This window comes from Triplophysa dalaica, chromosome 8 (assembly GCF_015846415.1).
Source record: "Triplophysa dalaica isolate WHDGS20190420 chromosome 8, ASM1584641v1, whole genome shotgun sequence".
NCBI classification, from domain to species: Eukaryota; Metazoa; Chordata; class Actinopteri; order Cypriniformes; family Nemacheilidae; genus Triplophysa; species Triplophysa dalaica.
In genome coordinates, this window is record NC_079549.1 from 4,234,273 (window position 1) to 4,254,744 (window position 20,472).

At 38.5% G+C, this 20,472-nt stretch overlaps 1 protein-coding gene across 1 annotated transcript; it reads left to right on the top strand.

Moving 5' to 3' along the window:
* The first annotated feature begins 698 nt into the window (after window positions 1–698).
* On the top strand, window positions 699–12,826 carry zgc:113337 (uncharacterized protein LOC503741 homolog). Its single transcript, XM_056755300.1, has 9 exons — window positions 699–763; window positions 1,060–1,157; window positions 1,380–1,455; window positions 1,532–1,852; window positions 2,864–3,193; window positions 4,840–5,124; window positions 10,672–10,773; window positions 12,041–12,101; window positions 12,368–12,826. The coding sequence occupies exons 2-8, from the start codon at window positions 1,140–1,142 to the stop codon at window positions 12,097–12,099; spliced, it is 1,191 nt and encodes a 396-aa protein (XP_056611278.1). The 5' UTR covers window positions 699–763; window positions 1,060–1,139; the 3' UTR covers window positions 12,100–12,101; window positions 12,368–12,826.
* Window positions 12,827–20,472: the final 7,646 nt, after the last annotated feature.

Genomic DNA, 20,472 nt, shown 5'->3' on the forward strand with positions numbered 1-20,472 from the left:
TCAGGAAACCAAACTGACCAAACTGATAACAACCTAGCAGTTCAAGATGTTATTACAGTAGAAAAACAGGAACAATGCTGTGTGTGTGCGTGTGTGTGTGCGAGTCAACTAGTGATATGTGAGCCTGGATCACAAAACCAGTCTTAAGTAGCACAGGAACATTTTTTGTAAAAGACAAAAATACATTGATTGTATGGTTCAAAATTATCGATTTTTCTTTTATGCCAAAAATCATTAGGATATAGAGTGAGTTCATATTCCATGAAGATATTTTGTAAATGTTCTACCTTAAATATATAAAAAGATTATTTTTTTGGAGTGGATGGTCTGCCAGTGTGCCTCGATTAACAACTTCAAAGGCCATTTCCTCTTTTTTTTGGCACTCTCAGATTCCAAGGTTTTAAACGACTGTATCTCAGCCAGATATTGTAGCAACTCAAATATCAATAAAAATCCCAGATTTCGAAAAATTGACCCATAAGACTGGTTTTGTTGTCCAGGGTCACATACTTTATGTCCATACTGTATGCAAAAGTGTACGGCGTGTGTGAGTTAACTAGTGATATGTCGTCCATGCATAAGTCTATGAACAGTCCTGTATAGACAGACAGCTGATCTGGGACAGAAACAGTGTCACTCTGTGGTCAACTTCAGAATATCCAGTGTTCAGTGGTAGGCGGAGAAAGGACCATTTACCATTCAGTTGATTTTTTGCTAAGAAGAGAGTGTTGTGCTGTGACCAGAGGAGAGCTACACCCCAGAGGTATTGTGAGATATATATAATGATAGTTGGAAAAACTTTTAATATTAACAATAAACTTAAAGCTTATAGTTTCCCACACTTTACTCATTTAATGTATTATTTGACTGTAATTTATTATTTGACTGTGTTAATAAATGTAAAGTTTGTTAATAACTAAATTAAGCTCATTTATTTCAATGTGTTTTTTTATTTAAAAATGTAGAACGTTCAGTCATGAAACTCTTTATTTTTCCATATTTACTTAATTTTGAAAATGGACTCATAGTATTCTTTTTGTTTGTGATATGTGGATCCAGATGGCAGCCCTTTAATAAGATGTTGGAAACAACCCTGATTGACAGAGATCATCACCATCAAGACTATCCTGGACTGTTAAATGTCCTCTCACTATAAGGTTACGATAACTCTTTTATAATTCACAATTTACAGAGCTAATGCTTAGATTCATACACCTCATTCTTGCAATTTTGACAAAACTTCCGTGTCAGCAAGTTGGATAACAAGTCTCTCACATCGGACCCTCATAGCCATCCTTATTGTTGACCCCTCCCTTAATCGTACAATATGGTGTTAGGGTTAGATAATTATTAATTTTATCACATTTCTTCTCCTCTAGGCGAAGATGTTTGTGGTCTCCTTGCCAAGATGTTTACAGATGTGGCTGTCTTTGGTGATGGTGTCCAGACTGCAAGGTACACACCCTTGCAGTTATTTTATTGTTGTAAGCTGATGTGTATTCCTGCTGACTTTAGTATTGATGTATCTTAGGCAGGGTCTCAGCTCCAGCACGTCTGGAGGCTCAAGCTGACAAACCCTTCACTCTGAGCTGTACGCTTGTCAAGGCTAGAGGGGAATCAGTTCATCAGATCCGGTGGCTGGACGTACAGAACCAGACCTTAATCACATACCAGCCCGGTCAGCAGGACAGTGTGAGTGGTCAACAGCACGTGGAGCTCGCTGCCTCTCCACGCGATGCCAGCGCGGTCACCATCAAGAGAGTCAGCTACAGAGATGAGGGCTGCTACACCTGCATCTTCGAGATTTATTCCAAGGGCCTACGGGAGGGACAGACCTGCCTAACTGTTACAGGTGAGTCATGTTGTGTGAGAACTTTGAGATGCATTTGGTAGAAATAGATAAAAATTAAAATGTGCACTGTTAGGTGGGCACACATTTGAGGGACCCGGCTGAGGTGTGTGCCATCCGTGACCCCCGGAAGGCTATCGCGGATTGACTGAGGGGGGAACCCCAAAAAAGGATCGTATGGATCCCAGACTGGAAATTAGAGATGCGCCCAAAATACCTAGCTTGTTGGTTTATTAAATAAATTCATTGTCATTCTTCTATAAGACAAGTCTCTGACTTGCAACCAATAACAAAATTATTCATCCATTTTTGTTTCTTTATCATGTATTTTCGTTAGAATGTTGTATAAGCCAATCAGCACCCAGAACTACACATTTGATTTAACATAAAATAAACATAGTTTATTGGAAAATGTCAACCTTACAACAATTTTTTTTTTAACAGCACAGATTTTAACATTTGGTGTACCAATGTGAGATCTCTCTTCAAATTTGTAAAGCATTTGTTTGATTTTTAGTGCATGACTTTTAGTGCCATTTTCAGGATTGTCACATCCATAACGCTACATATTCCTCATAAATGGACACAAGAAAATAAAAATGAAGAAACTATTGTATGTTCTATAAAGAGGCATCCCTTCTCCATTCATTGGGTATTATTGCTTCAGAATTGTGCTTTTAGTTCACAGAAACCATACAAAGTTTGTCGTCTCCCAAAAACTGTTCCTTTTTTGTATCATTCATAACGCATACATTTAAATCAACTAGAAAATTTGTTGATAGGCTGACATTTTTTATGTTTAGACTCTATCAACAAGGGTATATAGAAACAGATGGTTCAATATATGCGTAACAAATTCATTCTTTGAGCAGTTTTATGCCACATCCATAATGCAAAATGTCTCATTGGAATTACCCTATTATTACATATATTGTATAGCATCTTACATATAGTACAACATAGTCTACCAGTTATGTTATTTTTAATTTAAAGTATTTCTTTCTATCTCTGCAGCAACAGTGATCTCAGATGGTAATATGACTGTTGTGGCTGGTAAAGAAGCAATCCTGGGTTGTCGTTACGGCCTGCCAGATAAAGTCAAGCAGGTATTATGGAAGAAGATAGTGAATAAAGCAGAATCCCACGATGTCGCGTTGTTCGCAAAGCAGAGTGACCCTGTGATTGAAGAAGAGTATGTGCACCGTGCGTGGCTGAGCCCTTCCCTATCAGACACACATCTTACTCTGTGGCCGGTCAGAACTGAAGATGAGGGCTGCTATACCTGCGAGTTCCACACGTACCCAGAAGGCATCAAGACCGCTACAGGTTGCCTCACTGTATATGGTAAGATCTCCATATTCACAGTTGAGAATAAGGAAAGCTCTCATACTGTATATGGATGATACAGATTACATTTACATTTCTGGATTTTTAAAGCTTATCCCATTTGTTATGAAGTATAGTTTTCAGTACCAGCATCACAGTAGTAGTCCTCTTCAAGTGGTCTTTTCAACAAGATACAGATATTCAAGTTTAAAGTTCAACTGAAACTTAAAATGGCAATATGTGGCGAACCAGAAGTATTATACTTTTTAAGAGATATTCACCAAGGTACTGTACCTTTAAGGGAGGGAACGACTATCCATCTCAAGTGATGCAAGCTAGACGGCTTGGGCGGAGCATCGGTTAACTCCTCCCCTTTAACTGATAGTATGGTGCTAATTTCAAAATGCAACAGCTGTTTTTATACATCCAATTAATTGGCCGGGAAAAATGCAAGCCACCGCCGATGATTTTCTCATTTGAAATTCCTTTTCATTCAAATATGCGTCGGAATACGGAAGTAAAAACAATCGCAACTTCAGGTTCACAGGGACTTAAAACTGCTGATATCTGATTACTATTTAGATTAAGAAACACAAATGTATGCAACTGGTGTGAATGTAGTACAGCACAGAGGGCAAAACAAGGCTAAACACTAAGGACAAGAAAATGACGAGAGAGAGAGCGAGAGAGAGAGAGATGTAAATGAAACTGATTGTGTCTGTTGGATCTATGATTCATTCAGATTGGTAAAGTGCATGACTGTGACACTGTTCCACAAACACAGTGCTCCTCTATTTCTCTCTCAGAAGGATGTTCATTGCTTTCTTTTTGTGCTGTACTTTTGCATTTGTTACAACTTTGTGTGTTTGACACAACCAACGACAACTGCAAGTAATGGGGGAAAATATATTTAGTTTCTATCCCTCATGTTGTCCCAAACCTCAGTGTTGTTTATCTCGAATGTAGGAATTTTAGACAATTTGTTACGTAGCTGTTGCCAAAGAACAATCATTCTGTCCATGGGATGTCAACCTCCAGAAAGGTCAAAATCCCATTTGGTAAAGCACACAAGGCATAAATGATACAATTATTAGTGATAAAGACCGTCTGTTTCTTATTCAAATGTATTTCACAGTGTTTGTAATTTTTGGAGAGGAAAATACTACACAATACAAGTTTTAAGTAACATAATGGGTGAATAAGAAAGAATTTCCTATTTTGGGTTAACTATGGGTTAAAATACCTTATTCATTTAACTATCCCTTTAATCATATTCATTCATCTTTTATGCACATCAATTCTGTCTTGTTATGAAAGAATCATGCTTTTGCAAGAATTTAAATGGCTTATTTGCTGTCCGAATGAAAAGTGTTTAAGTGCTGTGGTTTGAATAGGCATCTCTGTAGCTCTGAGCTAAAGGCAAAGCTATGTGGGCTTTAACAAGTTAGCGATGGCATGCAGATCTGTTGATTCACAAAGACAGCTTTTGCTTTTCAAGTCAACACAAAGGGTTTTATTCAGTAGTCATTATTTGTTTTTTCATTGGGATGATACATTTCCTCTTGTACTGTATTACAGCACACATTCCTATACAAACTGCATGAATAACAAATAAAGAGCAGCCACCAGTTTAACATCAGTTTATGTATTGTGTATCTTTACAGTACTGCCCAAACCTCAAGTAAGCTACAAGACCACATCTCCAGGAGTGATCGAGGCAAACTGTACCGCTGTTGCTCGGCCACAGGCTGAAATAGTGTGGAATGTAGAGGGCAATAATAGGACCATTGGTCCACCTGTGTCCACTGTTATCCAACAGAGTGACGGGACGACACTGGTCATCAGTACATTGATAGTACAGGCTGGACTCTTGAAGGATGTCTCAGTCAAATGTCTTGTTCACCACAAAGGACTGGAGACTGCCATCGCTGTTTCAATGAACACTAAGAGTGAGTGTAAAATACTTATAGACTCATGAATGGCATACACTGACTTGATTGGAACAAATTGACTTAATGCAGACATTTTTATAAGAAATGTGCCTTGATCTTGTGATATTTAAGATAAATAAGACTAGGGAATATGTGCTACAAAACACAGAAAAAAACGCATGAGAAAATGTCTGGCTGTGCAGACATGTCTGTTCTTCCGAAGGACTTCAGTATTTGGACAGACCTTTATAAGTTTTGTATAATTTCAGTTGCAGATTTTTACACAATGTAATACTGACATAGTATTTTGCGTAATTGGGAATTAAAATACCAAAGTGCTCTTGTCACTAGTAATATAGGACTAGTATGTATCAGGAGTGTTCAAATAAAGTCCTCAGCCCTGCCCCTTCAAAAATCTTTTGGAGGTCTTCATAATTAAAGCGCCGCAATCCCATGTGTTTTCTGCAACGTAAAAATAGTCAGAGCTATCCCCAGAATGTGCCTTTCAAGTTCCAGCTCAAAATACACCACATATCTTTCATTACAAGATGTTGAACATGACCATTTGTGGCTGCAATGGAAAACGAGCCGTTTTTGTGTGTGTCTCTTTAAATGCAAATGAGCTTCTGCTCCCCTCCCCGTATGCAAAATAGATAGTAGAGTGCTCACATGTGCTTTTGATGACATCAAGACAAGCAATATGGCGCAAAGCGCATTTACGTCTGTAATGCCCTTTCCAAGCAAAACAATACACTATAAAATTCACCTTAATGCATGGTTCATAAATATGAATTAAATGGAAAAGACAAAAACATGCTGACCATATGCTGCAGGGACGTGCACAGGGGGGTTGCTCAGGTTGCCCGGGCAACTGCCCATATTGCCCCTCTCGACTCACGTTGCCCTTCCGAGGTGGAAAAAATAAAAAAATAAATCGAACAATGGATGCAGAATTTCACGTAGGCCAAGATAAAAAACAACGCAAAGCCTCATTCACTTCCATATTCGGTCACCGAAAATGAAAGTCAGTAGTGGAAGAGCAAACTCGGTTTACATGGCTGCAGCGCTGCACGCGACCGGCACCTGAGCTGAGCCTGCATGAGCGGTCCTAGAAGGAGATTGTCGCGGTTGTCGGGTGAGACGACTCAACGTTGTCAGAAAAGGCGAGTTTGTGATGTATAACAAACGAACGATCATCATCATCAAGTTTTTTTAAATGAAGTAAAATCTTCATAAATCCACACTGAGTTTGCCACGTTTAGCCTAAATAATAAGACAGATATAGGCTACAATTTTTTTGCTGATTGTTAGTTTCTCACATTTCGTTTTAGCAAGAATGAATGATGGAAGTAATGCATCACATTAATTATTTTATCCAAAAAGGTTAAATGCCTAAATGTACGTGCCACGAAAAAAAAAAAGATTTCGAGAATAAAGTCGAAATGTTACGAGATTAAAGTCGAAATGTTACGAGAATAAAGTCGAAATGTTACGAGATTAAAGTCGAAATGCCACGTAAAAAAAAAAGATTTCGAGAATAAAGTCGAAATGTTACGAGATTAAAGTCGAAATGTTACGAGAATAAAGTCGAAATGTTACGAGAATAAAGTCGTATTGTTACGAGAATAAAGACGAAATGTTACGAGAATAAACTCGTTATATTTTGAGAAAATTTACAGGATTGCTAGAAACAATGGCTGTGGAGGATTTGGAAGTACTTCAGCGGGGGTCACAACGCGTTGTGGCATATGGATTCATATGATAAACCGAAGCAAACATTGAAATATTAAAACAATTCTTGATTACCTAATGTACAAAAAGCTGGTTGCATCAAGCTTATAAAAGCCACAATCCTTAAGGATTTATAAAAAAAATGTACAAATGTGAACTAAAGAGGTTTTAAAAATGACTGCTGTTGTTTGTAAGGCCTTCCGAACTCACTAGTTCAGATGACGTGCTTAAACATAATTTAAACTCTTAAAATACAACATTCACGTAAACAAAATACGTTTAACGACGAGTTTATTCTCGTAAAATTTCGATTTTAATCTCGTAACATTTCGACTTTATTCTCGAAATCTTTTTTTTTTACTTGGCATTTCGACTTTAAACTCGTAACATTTCGATTTTAATCTCGTAACATTTCGATTTTATTCTCGAAATCTTTTTTTTTTTTTTACGTGGCATTCCGACTTTAATCTCGTTACATTTCGACTTTATTCTCGAAATCATTTTTTTTTTTTTAGGTGGCATTTCGACTTTAATCTTGTAACATTTCGATTTTAATCTCGTAACATTTCGACTTTAATCTCGTAACATTTCGACTTTAATCTCGTAACATTTCGACTTTATTCTCGAAATCTTTTTTTTTTTTACATGGCAGTAAAACGCCAACGTAGCACATCACTGCAGGGTTGGCTGCGAAAAAGCCAAGCAGCAGGTGAGACTTTGCACTGTGATAAAGATGACATGACACTGTGTATGCGAATTGATGAATTAATCAGAGTTTTTCTCAGTCCTTCATATAGCCCGGGAGTTTATTTTCAGTTTTTTTGGGGGGGTGTGCCCTTTTTTCAGGTCAGAGCAACTGCCCCTCAAAATTCCTGTGCACGTCACTGATATGCTGCATAAAATGTTGGCCATTGATAATTAATAAGGTTTGTGCATATTACTAACAGACATAAACACGGATACGAGCATATATATGCTATCAGAGTACTTCTATATATCAGACAACTATTTAAAGATCAGCAACCAGGTGTTATTACGTTGTGAGTAACAACACTGAACTCACCTAGAAATACACTGCTATAACTTTCTTTTGTTGTAATGAATAAGCTTTACAGAAATTATGTCAATCACAAGTCTTCTGAACCGATGAGTGTGATGCGTTTTACAACTAACGTTACGACACAACACCTGTCTTTTGGCCAATGTAAAGTCTCAGGATTAGCCGCTAACATACTAAACACATTTTTTAAGAAAGGCGATTTAAAAACGATGTGTACTACTAAAAATCAGAGGTCATGGTTCTCAGTCGGAAAAGGGTGGAAAAAAGGGTGGCTTGCTCACTTCAGATAGGTGGAGAGTTCCTGCCTCAAGTGGAGGAGTTCAAGTATCTGGGGGTCTTGTTCACGAGTGAGGGAAGGATGGAACGGGAGATTGATAGACGGATCGGTGCAGCTTCTGCAGTAATGCGGTCGCTGTACCGGTCTGTCGTGGTGAAGAAGGAGCTGAGCCGCAAGACGAAGCTCTCGATTTACCGGTCAATCTGCGTTCCCACTCTCACCTATCGTCATGAGCTGTGGGTCATATCCGAAAGGACAAGATCCCGGATACAGGCGGCCGAAATGAGCTTTCTCCACAGGGTGGCTGGGCGATCCCTTAGAGATAGGGTGAGAAGCTCGGTCACTCCGGAGGAGCTCAGAGTAGATCCGCTGCTCCTCCACATCGAGAGGGGGCAGCTGAGGTGCCTCAGGCATCTTTTCCGGATGCCCCCTGGACGCCTTCCCGGGAAGGTTTTCCGGGCATGTCCCACCGGGAGGAGACCCCGGGGAAGACCTAGGACACGCTGGAGGGACTATGTCTTCCGGCTGGCCTTGGAACGCCTAGGTGTTCTCCCGGAAGAGCTGGAGGAAGTGTCTTGGGAGAGGGAAGTCTGGGCATCCCTTCTTAGACTGGTGCCCCCGCGACCCGCCCCCGGATAAGCGGTAGAAAATGGATGGATGGATGGATGGATGGGTGTACTACTAACTTCTTCTAGAGATGATGCTTGATCGTAAACAGCTGGTACTGATTCTCTATTGAGAATAATATTTTTGGCGTAACCCATGCTATACTGACCCGCGTTGACTCGCCGAGACCCCGGGAGCCGGAGATACATTTGGTTGAAGGCGACTGGCTGGAGCCTCGTCTTCTTGGCGCTGGGCCACCAGGTACTGGACCTTCGATTTTTCAACCTTTCCGGATACCAGGGCTGCATCGACTCGACTTCCAACAAGTCCTTGCTCGTTTCTGTTAGTCTTACCGGACCAGATATATTGAACAGTGAATGTTGTTTTGTCGATTTGAAAAAAGTCCCACCAGGGACTTTCGATAGTTCATAACTCCGGCCCCCATGGTCTCAAGTTGGACGAACCCGGGCTCGTCGGAAAGGTCCACTACCGGCCTCCTTTTATGTTCCAGTTTACATCCAACAACAGCACACATTTGTTGTTTCCTAGACATGTTTGTCGCTAGATAGTGGCTACATCTGCTCATGCCTGAAAATGGCGGACAGCATGTCTATTGCGGATGGTGGAACTCATCCATGCTCATTTGACAGAGTCTGTGAGCGGTCATGGGCGAGTGTAAATTAATGTGACTTCAGATTGTTAGGGAATCCCAACAGCCTGTTTTGTGTCACTGTTGTGGTTTAAAGGAGATACCAAAAAGAAGAAATTACAGGGTATTTCTGCACACATGCTGGAGACCCAATTTCAGGTAGAAAACCATTAAAAAGTGAATGTTCCTGGGATTGCGGTCCTTTAACACAAGAGCTGATGAGTTGCATTAGAGTTTTTTGAATTCGGGAGACATCTGAAACTCTCTTAAGAGAGATTTGAAAATCCCACCCATTTATTTTATTAATTCAAGTTGAATATAGGGTAACACTTTACAGCAAGGTTGTATTTGTTAACATTTTTAAATACATTACATACATTTATACATTTAGGCATTTGGCAGACGCTTTTATCCAAAGCGACTTACATTGCTTTATCCTATACATTTTTGCATAGGTACTTGCAATCCCCTGGGATCGAACCCACAACCTTGCGTTGTTAACGCAATGCTCTTACCATTGAGCCACAGGAATGCTATGGTAGTAATATTACCATAATAATATTACCATACAATATTACCATAATAATAAAGCTATGGTATTAACATTAACTGAACTAACAATGAGCAATATTGTTTTCAGCATTTATTACAAATGCTCATGTTGCATTAATGTTACCAGGCATTTACAATATTTTATTGAAAACATGTCTTGGTAAATGCTGAAATTAACATGATATGTCAGGTTTTCTGGGCCAGTCATTCATCAGTCATTTAAACCAGTGTTGAGTCACCTTTTAATAGTGTCATGGCTGTGTACACCTCTCACAGTCATCAGTGCCCCCAGTATAATTCCAGTTCAAGAGAGCTGCTTTTGGACAGAAATATTGCAAATTTCAGGATAACATGAAAGTAAATTAGTAACTTTAAAGCCAAGAAAATATCTAGTTAGTACTGGCCAAATCCCCTTTGCAGGATTCCAGATTTCAGAGTTCAGATTTAACCCTAATGAAACACAATCTTGAACAAATACATAAAGGTCTCCAGGATTATAACAAAAATGCAGGTAGGTGTGTTTAAGACAGGTTGTAGCTAATCTCAGCAGGAACGTGGATCTTAATGTTCAGAGTTGAGAAACTCTGATCTATAGTCAAATCAGATGTGCTGATGTTCAATACAACAGCTGTTTGTGTCATGCTACTGCTTTATCACAAGTTATTTGTTTGTCCTTTTGTGTCTTTCCAGTTGGCACAGCACTCGCTATCCTGATCTCCGTGACGACTGTCGCTTTTCTCCTGGTTCTTTGCCTCTGTTTCTGTTTGTGGAAGTGTGTCCTACGAAAGGATGGTGGGTGTTCTAAGCAAAACTGGAAACAAACTGTGGTGAAACCATGCAAAAAAGTTTAAAAATAAAGGTTTAATTTTTGCATTAAAATGTTCAAAAGACACTAGCACTTTTTGATTACTTGTGTAAATACATTATCCCAAATGCTTATTTCCAACAATATTTGAATAGGTAGAAATTTGCAATTTTAATTAAAACCAGTGTTGAGTCACCTTTTAATAGTGTCATGGCTGTGTACACCACTCTGATGTAAACACAATCAAATTTAATTTAGTCATCCATGAACATGATTTGTATGTCCCGTTGGATTGATTTCAATCCGTAGTAAAGGTTAAGACGGATGTACAGGGCGTGATTTTTGCTGTTGTATGAGTTCGCAGGTCATTTTTTTCCAATCACGAGGAAATAGTAGATGTTCGTATGGTTGCGGCTCGTATCATGTTCAGGAATAAAGAGCCGAGCAGAGTGCCTTAAGATCCCTTCCCGACCTCCCGATCATTTTTAAACATGGGACCAATCGGATTGAAACCATGTCATGTATGTTATTGAACGAGCTGACTTGTTGATCTATCTGAAATCGACCATTCAGGAGTTACTATTTGCACAAACTTGCGTGACATGCTATGATGGATATCTTCCATAACCACATCAAAACATGCATGAACAAATATGTAACTACCAGAGAGTCCATGCTTTTCTCTGCTCTACAACCAAATTCTTTGCCATGCCCTTTTTTTATCTTATTTTTATTCTTTCGCAAGCCATTGCTGCCACAAAGAAACCAATCTCTTCTCCATGTTTTGGCGCGAAACATCATGCAATTGCTTGGGAAATCGGTAGGTTGTACAATCGGATCATGTATCACTGCCTCTGTACAGTTCTCAGTTTTTACTCACTCGTGACGTGTGCATGGACATACGGTCTTCCGACCATCAGAATTTGCACAGTGTACGCCCGGCTTTTAGCAGACACACCTCCCATCATTCCATGCACCCTCATTCATCTTGCTTAGTCTTTGTTACTGTTTTGCGACCCTCTGGTGGTGAAAATATTAAAATAATTGTAACCTATATAACAATGACAAAAATATTTTCCAAGATTTAGTTTTTTTAACAAATATAATTACTTTAAACAATGTACTTTAACATTGTATATCTGTAAGTCCTACAAAACGTCAAGCTGTTAAATAAATATTTTTTTACATAATTTAATGAAGCTTCTCATGATATCTCTGCATGTGTGTCTGTGTGTCTTGTATATTTGTATCCAGAACATGAAGAAAACAACTTACCAAGAAGAGGAAGAAGAGAACAAGAAGCAGGCAGCTGAATGTAAGTGTTAAGAACAGGAAGAGCTAAGTGCTTCTTCCTGTGACCTGTTTCATCTTCACTACAGTGACTTATACTTTCTGGAACCTTACAGATCAACACAGAATTTTATATGTAATATGAATGTCTATTTTTCATCCCTAATGTTTCGATTCTTATAGATTTCTTATATTTATAAAAAACGTTCATATTTTATGACACGTTTTTACTGTTCTAACAACTGTGCAGTGTAATGAATTTTTAATATGTGCTCCGTCATGTTTCCACAGATTGACATGCTTCAGGATGCACTGAAAAACATCTCCCCTATACAAATTGTCCTCATGTTCTTTGCTTTTCCAATCAAAGATGTCCAGTGACACTTTAAATATGAAAACATGTCACATTTTAAATTCAAAAGGTTTAACTAACATGAAGGTTGCAGAAGGAATCCATGTTCGCATTGTACTTAAAGATCCCAAAGTTAAATCGTTTTCAAAATTCAGAACAAGAATACTTTCATTTCCGATCCCACTTCTATCAGCTGTGTAAACTACGATATAGAGCAGTTCTGTGTAATTACTCTTACAATTACATGGTGGTATGGACGATGAGTGGTGAAAATGGCGTCTAGAGATGGCTTCAAGCATGCATCTGTGCATTGCTCTGTTTGTATTTTACAGTGTCGATTGAAATTGAAAGTAGCATCTGAGGTCCTAATGTGTACAAAAAATAAACTTTGGATGGAATTTTCTGTATTTCATAACAAACAATTCTTTTGGATTAGGATTAAATCATTATCCTAATTAATTTAATCATTTTCATTTTATTAGATTATGTACACCATGTTGACACTGATGTGGATTGCAGCAACAAAGCCTCGCACGCGGCGGCGCAAGCCATTGAAATGGATGCAATGTAAAACAATTCTGTAGAAATTACAGTATTACAGGAAGCAGTTTGCCAGTAATTTACTGTAGATTGACATTTATGTAATATCCTGATGAATGAACATTAAACATTAACAATTCTTTATATTTACAGAAAAAAAACTATAAAATAGCCTAGTGCAAAGCATTCTGGAACCAAAATAAGAAAAAGATAGAAATAGGTTGAAGAGGGAGGATTTCTGGATGAGGCTGTAATTTTATAGTTTTTTCCTGTAAAGATAATGTTAATTTATCTTTGAACAAACTGTTGCCAATAAATTAGATAAATATAAATCAAGTTACTGGAAACTAGCTGCATACAGCATTTTGTATGCAAAAATGTAGAGAGAAGCTAAGGTACGTTAGCTTGTGGGTCAGCAATGAGCAGACTAGTTTAATATAACCAGCCTCAGTCTTGGAGGCTTGCATTGTTCCTCTTTTAGAAGTAATATTAGTACAGTACTTTTAGAAGTTTAACATTTGTACAGTATAGTGGTTCCATGATGCCATCAGGGTAACTGACTTGTTTTGCTCATTTATTATAGAAATATTCAAGAAATGTTTGAGTTTACGTAGCTTACAACAATAAAAAGATAAAAATTGAGAAAGTGCAGAAATGGGGGCTTGTGACTGGAATGAAGTGAGACACTTAATCCTGTATATCTTATTTTCTAGAGTAGGCCTATTCAATAGTTGTATTTCTTCAGATACTATGGCCTTACATGCAATGTCAATGTGTTGGAAACAGATCCATGCTGCTGGACAGGCTAAAGTGGTTAAGTCATGGCTCCATCTACTGGTGTTTTCCTTATTCACTGATCAACCATATCCACTGACGGCTGAAGTGAATATCATTACAATATTAGACAGCAAGTGAACAAATAATTCAAAACTATTTTGTGAGGTGATTGTTAAACAGTCAGCTCTTGAATTTCATGTTGAAACCAGGAAAGCTGGAAAACGATTACAATGACTGGGTGAGAATGGAGAGTGGGGTGTTCCTGGTATTTGCAGTGGTTGGTATCTACCTAAAATGGAGAGAAGGACAACCAGTGACATGCATCAGAAGGTCAAGGGTACCCAGGGTGCACTGATGCAAAGAAGAAATATAGATGGATATCTATAAAACTAAAATGTCCTGTTGCATATTATCTTGGTGTCAGATTCAGAAGATGTTTTTCATGTCTTGTGAAGTCCATGCCTCTGCGCATCAGAGCTGCTTTGTTCGCAGTGTAGGCTACTAGGAAATCGCAGCTGCTGATACAGATCACTATCACACAACTACAGAGCTATATTGCATTTATACAACAGTTCTGCGTCACAAATGTGTAAATAAAACGGAAACAACATCAGGGTGTCGAAATGGGGAACTTCACTCTTCTGCCAAAAATTACAACCCAGCATAATAGTTGAACAAACTTTCGTTATCAATTTCAAACTGTCACGTCTTTAAAATTTGCGCTGTGCTGCTTTGGTGAAGTTATTATTGAAAAATAATGAGGCAGGACATGTGTGGGAACGAAAGAAAGATTGTAAAAGGACACTCACCAAGAATGCATTATTTCCATTGTGCTGCAGTTTCTATTGTTTTTTAATGTAAAAATGTCTTTTTTTTCTGTAGTAAGTTCTCAGTCTCTCTGTTTATAAGGCAGGTTGCAACCAACTTGTTGAGGTGCATACCGCCACCCAGTAACAGCTGTGATTTGCAGATTCAACACCCAGAAATAACTGTTGTATAATTTTTTATAAAAACGCTTAGGGTCTGAAGATGAGTTCCACAAAGATCAAAACCCAAAAGGTTTATTTTAAAACTATATTCCAAAAAGCACTGGTAGTGCAAAACAGTGTGAATAACACCGGCAACACCGGACAGACAAAGGCAGAAAAACAGAGCAAAAAATACAAAGGCAAATGAAGGTCAAATTAACATATGTGCAAATAAAAGAATAACCATGATCGCAAATGAGTGGTGGAAAAACCGAACAAAGGAAACAGGGAACTAAAGACAACGAACTAACAAACTGTAATAGAAACAAAGATTTAATAAAAAGTAATAATCAACAACTAATAATAAAAAATCATTAATAAACCTAATGTTTTGTACAGTGTAACAAACAATCTGTGTTGAATCACAATTTAATCTTGGACAGATGAGTACTGCACACAGACAAATTCTTCATGTTTCAAAACATCTGAGACTGGTGTAGTCCACATGAATTGGGCTCTATGCTGTAAATATGTTGAGACAATTGGTAAGGCAACTAGTATAAGAAATATAAAGGTAATTTTTAATATTCAAAATAAAGTGCCTGTACCTTCTTGACTTCTCTTTTTCTTAAGCCTGAAAATAACCATTAATAAGTCAAAGTAGGGCTCATGTAACAGTTTTTTACACAATGAGGATACATTTCTTAGTCATTTATTAACTCCCCACACAGTTCACCTGACCAACTTTCAACTTTCCACAGCTGCAGTTAATTTCACATTCAAAATGTACTCAAATTAAAAACACTTAATTCATGTCTCAAATCAACTCACTCTTACTTAATATTAGCATACAGTACATATGAATTTGGAAACCTGTATGAGTTTCTATCCTCTGCAGGAACACAATAAATTAGGTGTTTTTCATAAAAGTGAATTGTGACCAGGGTTTGCAATATACGATCTTCAGAAGCAATTTGATGGACTTTTGTGAATAATAAACATTTTTTTTTACATTTGTTGATAGTTGTCTGTAATTTACATTCATGTGTAAACGGTTTAATGACAATGGTCAGAAAATGTACTTTGTGTATCACTGATTATGATATTCAGATTTGAAAATTGAGAGCTACCATAGGGGAATGTTTTCATTTGTATAAAATGAACATTTAAGTGTGTTGCTCAAAAGTTATTTTGAGGACTTGCATATAGTCTGCATATAGACTGTTGTTAAAATACTTTTCATTAATTTGTTATTTTAGGACAACATTCATAAAATAGGAAAAACAATGTGATCATTCTGCCTGCCTAACTCCTTTTGTGATCTACAGAGGCTGGGTAAAACAGAATTAATATTATTTGTTGAACTACAATTTAAATTTCTCAGTGTAATAGAAATATATGAAACCACTTACGTTTAAATCGACTGATACATGGGATTGCAAAGCACAATACAAGCAGAATCACTACACCCACACAGACCAATAAAATAGGCAGACACCATGGACATGATTCCCTTCCTTGTGCTTTTGGCACTATAAGCAACGAAAATGAAAAAACATGCAATAAATTAAGGAATGTTCTCTTAGAATGACACATTTTTTAATACGTTACCCAATCTGTGAAAACCAGGATGAAGTCTCAAAGTCCAATTCTGAGACAACAAGTATCAAAGTTTGATTCCCATTAGTTTCATTATTATTTCAATCTTGGACATGGCCTCGCTCAATATAAAAATATAAAAGTAAAGAAAAGGTTACTTTAGAGTTTTCAAATATTTGATGGCTAACGGATGATATGTGTGAAATAATAAATTCACATCTGTATTGGGCCTCATGAAGCTTTGATATATTTGCAAACGTTAAATATGAAATTATGTTCTGTGAATCAAAAGTCTTCTGTGTAAATGAAACTTGATCTGTGGTATTTACTGGAATCCGTTTGCTCAAGGAATTAGCTTTAGTCCATATAATATTGACTGGTTAATCATCACAGTACTTCAGACTGCAGGAGATCTTCTAAGGTTTGTTTAAACAGACTTTATGAACAGACCCTCTTAGAACTTTAAACACTGAACATTGTGCATACTGGCCTTGACCTTAAACATAACATTATAACATATTTAGATGACTATAGTATACAGTTAAGAATTTGAAATTGATAATCAGAAAAAGTCCAACAATACATATAAACTAAAACAGTTTTAGCAAGTTCTTTGGTAAGAAATAAAAATTATTATATATTTATCAGAATCTTGGGCAAATAGTGATATATATATAAAATAAATAAAAATAAAATAAAATAAAAAAATAATTGTAATAATAAGTCAAGGTTGAATTCATTGTCTGCATGTTCTATTCACTTGTATTCTTTGTTTAAATTATTATCAATTCGTATTATGCTTTACCCATCAAATTTGACCTAAAGATTAAAATATCTAAACAACAGTATTTTAACAGTACTATACAGTCTCCCGTGTGCACTAAAATTGCGTTGCAAACCAAAGATTTTCACCTTACTTTTAATAAAAAAAAAATATATGTAAGAATTTTTTGATATTGAATTTAAGAAATTCATCTTTTGCACTTAATATGTTTATTCTAATGCATTTTTACACACTTACTGTATTATAATAATTATTAAACATTTTGGGTATATTTATTTTGATGCTAAAGTAATCAATCAAGTTTTGATTTTACAGTACAGAATTTGTTAGTAAAAATCAGAGCATCAACAGAGTATTCCATTATATAATTACAATATAAAGAAAACTCACCTTGTGCATTAATGCACACATGCAGGATGGCAACTATGGACAGGGTCAGAAAAGTCACAGTATTCCCAATATATAACCAAGCCATCTCAGTACAAGTTATTCTCTAAATCTAAAAACATTCATCAGACCTTTAGAGTCACACTGTTAAACACACATTACTCTTTCTTGTACTCTGTCTTGTACTCTTCAATGAGGTGTACAGTATTTCACACTTGTGGTTTCCTTTTCCTTTACCTTTCGCTGTGTATGTTAATGCTTTGCAGTTTTTGAATATTGTTGCTGTCCTTCCGAAACCCCGGATGTCCAAATTCGCTGTTTACAGGAAATGAAAAAAACTGTGCTTTTAAAATAATTGAAAATTGTGTTGTCAAAGTTGACAAAGACTTTTCGATACTTTTCATTGGTAAGATATTTGAAAAACCTGTCAAACATATAGGTTGACTAATATTAATGATTTATGGGAAAAATTTCAAACAAACAAAAACGTTTTGCTTTCAAATAAAACCTCTGTTCCCTGATGGAGGGAATGAGATGTGTCGAGACAGAAGGGGGTTTGAACTTGAGAAACTATCATCTCTGATTGTACTTTTAAAAGGCTAATGAACTTGGCGAATGGCATGCCAGTCTCTGCCCTGTGCATCACTCACCTTTTTGGCAGAGGAACCTGAGAGGCACTCCATTAAGGAACAGAGGTTACAGTCTAAACTGACATGTTCCCTTCCGGTTGGTCTCTTGACGTTGTGTCGAGACAGAATGGGGTCCCTATATGAAACGGCACTGCGCTGAGCCACGCCACAACCTTTTCTTTCGAAGTGACACTGACTGGCCTGGGTGTGTCACAAGTGAGTACTACCGTGAATCGTAACCCTCCAGTGGTGTAGTAAGGAATAAGTTTCAGTGTGTCACGACGAGAGGCCCTTACCAACGGCTGCACAGGTGGTGGCCTTCCTACTCTAGAGACGAGATGGCCGCCAGGCACTGTAAGGAACACTGGGAAGCGCTTCCTGATGGGGAACGCTACAGAGACCACATCCTGCCGTAGGGAGGTAATATGTGGAATACCTACATGGTCTCACCAGTGCGGAGATCTAATGGGAGTAGCAGTGGGGGGCCCTAGCCAGGGGTGCGCAGGAGCGGTGGAGTCCACCTAGTGGAGGTCACAGGTTCTGACAAAGGGGAGAAGGTGCTTTGCAGGCGTATGCAAAGGTTGTAGAATTGCGCAAAAGTTTTGAGGGTAGCCCAACCTGCAGACCTGCACATGTCTGCCAGAGAGGGGCCCTGAGCCACTGCCCACAAGGAGGCTACACCCCGGGTGAAGTGAGCTCTCTGGGCACGGGAGACCTTGGGTCTGGTATGCCAGAGTGATGGCGTCCAGGATCAAGTGCGCCAGTCTATGTTTGGGGACAGCTCTACCCTTCTGCTGTCCTCCAAAGCAGACAAAGAGCTGCTCAGAGCTTCTGAAGTGGAGAGTGCTGAAGGCTGCAGGATGGGCATGATACAACGTTGAGTTGAGGCTACGCTCAGCTGGAAAGAGATCGGCATGAAGAAAAAGGCCCGGCATGTGATGGGAAAGAGATCGGCATGAAGAAAAAGGCCCGGCATGTGATGGGTCAGGGTAGGTACCGTACCGGTGTGACTCGACAGCCGTGTTGTGGCTAGAGTCATGCCCGATGTCCTGGGTCTACCTGGTGCCTGAGGTGGGGAGCAGACACTGGCAGGGACCTACCCGACCTGAGGGCGGGGGCTATGTGCTTGATGGCCTCCATCTGCTTCGTCGCCTCTAAGAACTGCTGAGAGAACTCCTTGACGGTGTCGCCACATAGCACACCTTGCCTGATGGGCGCTTTGAGAAAGCGTACCTTCTTTGTGACTCTCTTCTGCACAAGGTTGAGCTACAGGTGTCTTCCCTGGACCACCAGAGTGGACATCTTAGGACCCAAGGCGTCCGCCGTCACCTTGGTCTACTGGAGAGCGAAGTCAGGGGTGTAACGCAGTTCCTGCATGACAACTTGGAAGTGTATTCTCTCGTCCAGCTGCTTCAATGCCTTGACGTGCACGCTGTAGGAAATTTAAGCTCTTTAAGAAATTTGTCCAAATGGACACCTAGGTCCGCTACCAAAACCCCCAGGTAAAGTCGCACAGAAGAGGAAGAGTTTGCTGCTCTGCGTCGTAGAATCCAGTAGGAAGATATTGAGGGATAACGCTCAGCATGTGATGGCTCTCTGGTTCCGAAGAAAAAAAGGTGAATGAATGGGCATCTTCCTTTTATACCCGTATGCACAGGCCGGAAACTGGCATGCCATGCCATTCGCCAAGTTAATTGGCCTTTTAAAAAGTACAATCAGAGATGATAGGTTCTCAAGTTCAAACCCCATTCTGTCTCGACACAACGTCGAAAGACCAAAAGAAAGGGAAATAGAAATACTAATTTTCAAAAAGGAAAGTAGCAATACAGAATACAGGAGAAAATACAGTAAAAACAAATGTTCTTGAAGCACAGACCTTCAAAAAGAGATCTTCACTAGAATTTCAATGTGTTGTGTTAGAACTTTTGATTCAGATCATAAATCACAACATCCTCCTGTCAACCTAAATGGCTATGGTATCTCTGCCGTGATGCTCCAAAAGTTCTCTAGGTCATTTTGGATATCCTGAAACACGTAATGTGGAGAAATATCACCACATGTTACACATGTGATCCAATGGGTTTTAACATGTGATCCCATGGGTTGCACATGGGATTCACACAAAAGTGTATTTTGCCAAAGTGAATTTCATAAGGGAGAATAAATGACTGGAGAGCTCATTTGTATCATTTTGATCTGTAGAATTACCGGACATACCTTTTAAGATACAGAGGTTTAATGCTCAGGAACTATCTATGCAAAGTCAATACTCTAGTTGTGGCTTCTGTGGTGCAACATGAGGGTGCTAGAAATGATAAATGACTTCTGCGAGTGACAATTAGAACTCAATTTCAATTCTC